At 34.2% G+C, this 7,611-nt stretch overlaps 1 protein-coding gene across 1 annotated transcript; it reads left to right on the top strand.

Annotated features, from left to right (window-relative positions):
• Nucleotides 1–2,614: 2,614 nt before the first annotated feature.
• Nucleotides 2,615–4,279, top strand: LOC136306267 (dimethyladenosine transferase 2, mitochondrial-like). Its single transcript, XM_066232740.1, has one exon. It carries the CDS (start codon nt 2,688–2,690, stop codon nt 3,879–3,881), a length of 1,194 nt encoding a protein of 397 aa, XP_066088837.1. The 5' UTR covers nt 2,615–2,687; the 3' UTR covers nt 3,882–4,279.
• Nucleotides 4,280–7,611: the final 3,332 nt, after the last annotated feature.

Raw genomic sequence — 7,611 nt, 5'->3', positions numbered from 1 at the left:
AAATGTGTCATGTTTCTCTTCAGAATCATTTTCAATGTTTCTCGAATTGCTAGCACATTTTTTAAATGTCCACTCAAATGGCTAATTTTAGGTTGATTTCTGACAGCTGAAAAGAATCTTTAGTCAGTAGATCTGATGCATCTTTAAAATTCTTAGTTTTAAAAATGCCAAATTGACAGGTCACTTCAAATGTCTCTAGATAAAGATAAGACAGTCATATACCATTAAAAAAAACCCACAAAACATTTATGACTAGGACCACTGTGAGAAATTCTGGTTTTTGTTTTGACTTATCTGAATTATTCTTGATAGAGGAGTTGAAAATTTTCTAACGTAATCAGATTTTTGCACTTTGTTTATTATATCTCTATTACAAATTTGTTTTTTACTCTTATTACTATTTGCTTTTAAAAAAAAAGTCCTGGTGTTTCTGGGGTTTAAATGCGATGACTCAAAGACAGCTCAATTTGGAAATCATTTTCAGAAAGCAGCAAAGTCCTATAAATCCTTAGGGCTACAGATATGCAACAGTGAATTATTTAAATGGTCATTTTGCTCATGCACTAGCCTAACATGTGTATAATTTCCTTTGAAAAAAATTGTATAATCTCTTGTATGTAAAAAATTTAAAGAAAGTCAGAAATTGGTAGCCTTTATGATTATTGGGCCATAACTTTGGTTTTGAGGGGCTAATATATAAATAATATTTGTTGTTTGTTTAAGTTGCCAAAATTTAAAAATCAGAATATTTACCATAAAAATCTGAATTTCCAGCATTTTTGACAGAACATACTGGTCACTAGCAATCTCTGAAACAATATTAAAGCTTCCTGGTTCTAACAGTATCTTATAAAATTTTGGGGCCACTTGAAAACCAGCTCCTAGAATGGATTCTGTGAAATTAATGAATGATGTTGGTTATCTGTAATATTTAAGGGGTAAAAAGTCCATGGCTTTCATGTCTATAGCTTCAGAGAAAAAGAGCACACTCACTATAAATCATGTTAAAAATTAAATATATTTACAAAGACACATTCATTTTATCCTTTCTTTCCATTCTTTCATCCGCATAGCTCTCTATTCCAAAAATGCTCCTTCAACAAATAAATAAGCATTGATAAGCCATGACTCATAAAATTGTTAATATTTTATGAATAGTTTTCTTGCCACACAGAAAAATATAATTTAATCTAACATTTAATAATTTTCTCATACTGACTTTTTCTTTTGTTTGAACTATGGCTATATCTTCACTTTTATACTACAAGTGTCACATGGTTTTAAGATTCTATTCTAGAATCAGAGTTTACCTATTTTTTGTGATGTGTGACTTTTAAAGTAATGATAACATGAAATAGTGAAGCATCAAAAATAAGTAAAAATATAAATGATTCTTTAGTTCATAGGTCTAAAGTATGTAGGTTTTAAAAATTTCGTTAACAAAAAAGTGTAGTCATTTGATAAGGTCACATTCACTAATCCACATTTCACCTTTTTAATTCTTGTTACTGCCCAGCTGTTCCTTGCATTTCCTTCATACAGTTTGAAATCTGAGTATCAGTTTCAGCTTTTCTATTTGCCTCACAAACCATACAGAGCCATTTCCCTATGCCAGTAGACTTGTCCTAATTTAACAAACTGTCAGGCAGAATTTGTCAAAAAAAAAGTTTATTCTTCGCTAAAATTTTGGATTCATATTGAATAAACCCATTGACTCCTATTCCAATTGGCATTGGAATTGTTTTTCTTTTTATAATTTGGTCAGAAATCTAGTGTTGACATTTCCAAAATAGAGGTACCCAAATTTAGTGTAAAACTGCTCAAATTAACTCTTGAGATGTGCTGTTTAGTTCCAATGATTTACCATGTATAATATAATAAAATCTTTATATAATAAAACAACATTATAATTGATGTGTGTGTTCCAGTTATAAAAAACTTCTAATTTAATTTGACTATGGAAAACAATATTTGTAGGAAATCATATGTAAAATCTTGTCTAAAAAATAGACCAGATAGTGCTGTAACAAAAGAGTAGAACAAAAAATAATCATCACTCACTCATTTCCTCTCTACTGTGCTCCCTCACTATATTCCCAGTAAAATTGGAGGAATTTAATTGAAAAAACAAACAAAAAAAAAAACCATTGAGCTAAATCACTATATTTCAACCACTGGTCCATGAACTGGTGCTGGTCCACCAGAAATTTTATGCTGGTCTGCAAGAGTTAACCACTCTGGTTTTGTCTGAAAAATATAGACCCAAAGATCTCAGTCAAATTAGTTTATGCTCAGGGTGGTTACCACTTATCAGCCTGTATTATCAATGAAAATACTATTGAGGTTGTCTTAGATGTCTTTGAAATTTGTAGGCTCCTTTGAACAACCTTTGCACCTCGCAGAGCATTTAGAAATCATGTGCAAGTGTTCCTGCAAAGAAGCAATGGCCGACTTTTCACTACTTTTACTTGAATTAAACATTGCTCTCTAGAAATTTTAATTGTATTTTATTAAAAATAATTTTTTTCTTGTTTAGTTATTTTAGACACTTTTTATTTTATAGTATTAAAATTAAAACATAATGCACAGAGGTGGTGAGGAGATGTTGCACGTGGGGCTCCTCGTGAGAAGTTCGCCGACGTTGTAAGGACTCCGGGTGACATTGGAACAGACCCTAGGATGTAAGGATGTGGGTCTCAGTGGCGGGACTCCCTTTGCGGCTCACGCTGTCAGCCTTTTCTGGTGCTGGTCGCTTTTGCATTTTGCGTTCCGGAGCGGCGAGCTGGAAGGACGTCCCGGCGAGGAACCGCCGTGGTTTGTCTGACTTCCAGCCGCAGCTGGTGCCCAGTCAGGATTTTAGAGAATTGCCCTCGAGAGTGTCCAAGTGCCGCTTACCGTCCAGGCGTTACATAACCAATCCGACACTGGCTGAGACCGTGGTGCAGTTCCTCCTGGGGAAACGAGAGGGTTGCAATCTATTCCTAGAATGCAATCCAGGTCCTGGAATCCTGACTGAAGCATTACTTAAAAGAGGTGTCAGAGTGATTGCCCTGGAAAGTGACAAAACTTTTATTCCACATTTGGAGTCCCTAGGTAAAAAGCTGGGTGGAAAACTAGACGTGGTCCACTGTGACTTCTTTAAATTGGATCCTAGAAGTTATCTAGTAGTAAGACCTGTTGTGGATTCGAAGGTGCTTTTTCGGCATTTGGAAATAAAAACACTTCCTTGGTCAAAAGGTATCCCTTTAAAAGTAGTTGGAATCTTCCCAAATAAAAATGAGAAAAAGGTGATTTGGAAATTTTTACATGACGTATATTCCTGTACCTCTCTACATAGATATGGACGGGTACAACTGAATTTTTTTATTAATGAAACGGACTGCCAGAAGATAATGGCAAGTCCCCAGAATCGAAGGAAGTACCAAGCATTAAGTGTGCTCTGGCAGGTGGCCTGTGAGATTGAGCTTCTGCATAAGGAGCCTTTGTCATCATTTGACGTCTACACCCGAAGTAAGCAGCTGGCAAAGCTGGAGTATAAGGAATTGTTAGAACAACAAATACAACAAAACCTGTGTTTGATTCGAATGACTCCTCGTAGAGATTTATTTACACGAAATTTAACACCTATTAACTATGATGTGTTTTTTCACATGTTAAAGCAGTGTTTTATGAAGCGCAATGCCAAACTAATAAATCAATTACATTCATTGAGTCCAGTTGATGCACTGGAAATATTGAAGAAGATAAAACAAAAGGAAAGAACAAAAGTAATAGAAATGTATCCTCTAGAGTTTAAACAACTTTTTGAAACTATAGAATGTTCCAAAGATTATACCTGTAAGTGGCTGTATGATGATTTCATGGAAGACGTAGTTGTATAGGGCACTGACTGCCAAGACTGTAGCTGGAGCCATTTATTTTATTTGGAAATGATGACACAAATGAAAAAACTAAGTTTGAAAAGCTCACATCCTTTCAACAGAAGGCACAAGTGCACTGGACAAAACAATGGCTGGTATTTTATGCACAGCTGAACAAAATGAATACTTCACTTGTGGATTCAGTCAGCTTAGATTTGTTTTAAATTCCTATCTATGGTCAACATACTGGTAGTTGTAGGGAACTACCAGATGAAATTTAGTTTTAAAAATCCTTTCAGCCAAATACTTTCATTGTATCAATTAAAATATTTCACCTTCACTGTTGATTTTTGCATCCCCCAGGGGGACAAAGAGTTTGTACATTTTTAAGCTTAGAAAGTAAATTAAAACTGATTTAAGTGGTTTGGTTTACTTTTTAGTTTGTCGAAAGTACATATTCACAAATACTGTGCAATAAAATTAACTTTTAATGTGGTTTAAGCTTTCTTAGAAATTAAAATATTTTAAATAAAAAAAAAACAAAACAAAAAAAAACATAATGCACAAAATACTAATAATGATTTTTATTTCTGCCTTAGTGGTCCCAGAAATAATTTGTCTATTTTTACCAGTTCACAAGTGTGAAAATGTTGAAAACCACTGAGCTAAATGACAGTGTCTTCTTGGAAAAAAATAACTATTTTATTAATGAATGTATAATAAATAGGTAATTAATTTCAATATTGCTTATTAATAATAAAATAGTTTTACACTATGGCGACACTGACAGCACTTGAGAAAATGCCTCCATTATAATAAAATTAACAATAGCTTCTGGTCTTTGTTTTTACAGACTTTCATTATTTAAAAGTCATTTTTCTAGCTATTATCTCTTTAATCATCATAATGACTAAGTTATATATATAAGTATTTCCCTACCAATTGCAGAATTGAAAAATATCTTTAAGAGGTTATGCAATGTGCCTAATGTCTTATTAAAGATAAGTTACAAAAACAAGCTGGTTTTTATTTTTATTACGTATGTTTTATTAGAACAGCTATTTATTGATCATCTGCCATTTGCCAGTTTTGCTGAATTCTGGGAAGTAGGAAAAGAAATTCAAACACTGACTTTGTCCTCAGTGTGGTCACAATTTCATAGAAGGGGCTGATTTTTTAATTGTAACTCTTGGGAATAGGATATGTACCATACAAAGTTATGTATAAAGTCATGTTATGCTGAGAAGTCAGTCCTGGAGGGGTGGAGGTGAAGTGGCAGGAGAGTCCTGACATGCCGATTACTATGGTGTAAATATTCCCACCATAACTGATTTCAAGCTCCTTGCAATTTAAAAATCAGCTTGAAAACTTCTGAATATTTAATAATCGGCTCTCATAAATAGATATAAGATGACTTCAATTCAGCACTGGAAGTTTGGTGAAAGCATAAGGAGAGCAGCAATGAATTCTGCCTGAAGGCCTGGCCTGACCTGTGGTGGAGCAGTGGATAAAACGTTGACCTGGAATGCTGAGGTCACCAGTTCAAAACCCTGGACTTGCCTGGTTAAGGCACATATGGGGAGTTGATACTTCCTGCTCCTGCCCCCTTCTCTCTCTCTCTTTCTCTCTCCTCTCTCTCTAAAAATGAATAGATAATAATAATAATAATAATAATAATAATAATAATAAAAGAATTCTGCTTGGAATGAGGATGGGAAGAGATTCAGTACAGGGAGAATTTGAGCTCATCCTTAAGGATGAGCGAGATTTTAGGGCTTAGAAGAAGAATGGCCAATGTGGAGGGAACATTATCTGCAAATGAAGAATGCTGAGAATTCATAGAGTGCTTGGGCTCTGGAAGCTGAGTGTTGCACTGGAACCAGATTGTTAAAAACCTTAAATGCTGGACAAGTAACTTTTATTCCTTTCAATAGAAAATAGGAGTCTCTGGGGGGCCCACAGGACCTATTTGAGGAACAACTAACAAGACAGCCCAAACACAGACGGATTCTGCCAAATGTCCAGACTTTCTACAAATATGGCATCCTGGTTGTTTTTAACTGGAGCTTAATACTCTGACCACCATCTAGCTCATCCTTTCTGTTATGTCCTCTACTGTACTTATCTGATGAAGCAACATAGTAGATAAACTATATGGTGTGAGACATAGGAGAACAAATTTGGTTCTTAAAATACACATTAAAGTGAAAAGTTAATGAATGCAAAATTTTACCAATTTAGAAGAGTTTTTAAAAACATATTTGTTCTAAAATATTTCTTTAGACTGAGTGGTTTTACACTTCTAACAGTTATCTATGTAGATGACACTATTCTGAATTTTATCATATTGGTAAATAATACAGTCTTAGATCATTCATATTACATTAGTAAAGTCAATTTTCCTTGCTTGATACTCTCTCTTTACGCCACATTTAAAAAAAATATGTTGACAAAGATGCACTGTATCTGAACCTGATGTATTAGTCCTTCCTGAGGCTAAATTCCTGTAAGGCAGGAGAAAAAATATTCAGTATTGAATCATGATGAACTTTTTAACTGGGCTTCATATTTAGACAAAGACTAAAAGTTTCAAACATAGCAATTTTATATATCTTTTTCATCTGGAAAAAGACCACCTCTTAACCTATTATAACAAAACCATCTGCATTTTAGTAACAGTTTTATTGGTCAAATGTTTTTCTTTTTCTTATTAATCTGTTGATGGGAAATAAAAACAGGTTGCTATAAAGGCATACAAATAAAACATCTAATGCTGTATATAGAGAAGTGTAGAATCCTGCACCTGAAACCTGTATAATTATGTTAACCAGTGTTACCATGATAAAATTCAATTAAAAATAATAAAAACCTCAATGTAGGAAACAATTTTACTCTTGACATAGTTTAATTTCTATTAAAGAGTTAATAAAGCAGGGTCAAGCACTCAGGATTTTTACCCCTGGGCAAATAATGTCTGTGGTTGAGAATTTTATGGACTACCACTAATAATATTATGCCTTGTTTTATTTAAGCAAAATACTAGGAAGTTGATTTTTTTAATGCAATTAAATAAGTTCCACAAAGAAAGGTATAACTAAGATCAAGTAAAGGCCATTTGTCACGAAATATTTTCTTTTCAGCTTAGGCCAGTTGGCTCACTGGTAGAGTGTCAGCCTGGCATGTTGATGTTCCGGGTTCCATTCCCAGACAGGGCACACAGGAGAAGCGCCCATCAGCTTCTCCACCTCTCCCGCTCCTCTTCTGTCTCTCACTCTCTCTCTCCTCCTGCCTTCCATAGTCATGGCTTGATTTGTTTGAACAAGTTGCCCTTCAGTGCTGATGCTGCGGATGGTTTCATGGTCTCAGGTGCTAAAAAAAAAATGGCTCTGGTTGCCTGATGAATCCTGATCGGGGCATATGCAGGAGTCTATCTCTCTGCCTCCTCTCTTCTCTCTTTAAAAATAAAAAATTAAATATTTTCCTTTTAATACTGTGGTTTCTCCATATACTTTTTCCCCAATGACTCAATATCTTACTTCAAGTCTTGCTAGTTGACAAGTTGAAGGATTTATAAATCATCTCTAAATTTATCTCCTATATGTTTGGAGAATTTTTATTTTCTTTTTTTTTTTTTAATAAATTTTTATTAATGGTAATGGGATGACATTAATAAATCAGGGTACATATATTCAAAGAAAACATGTCTAGGTTATTCTGTCATTAAATTATGTTGCATACCCCTCGCCCAAAG

The sequence above is a fragment of the Saccopteryx bilineata genome, chromosome 5 (genome assembly GCF_036850765.1).
Source record: "Saccopteryx bilineata isolate mSacBil1 chromosome 5, mSacBil1_pri_phased_curated, whole genome shotgun sequence".
NCBI classification, from domain to species: Eukaryota; Metazoa; Chordata; class Mammalia; order Chiroptera; family Emballonuridae; genus Saccopteryx; species Saccopteryx bilineata.
The sequence above is the reverse complement of the archived record's forward strand: the minus strand, read 5'-3'. Positions and strand labels throughout refer to the sequence as shown.

What these genes read in the sequence shown, in the direction of transcription:
- LOC136306267 (XM_066232740.1), top strand. Translation starts at nt 2,688, where the DNA reads ATGTGGGTCTCAGTGGCGGGACTCCCTTTGCGGCTCACGCTGTCAGCC.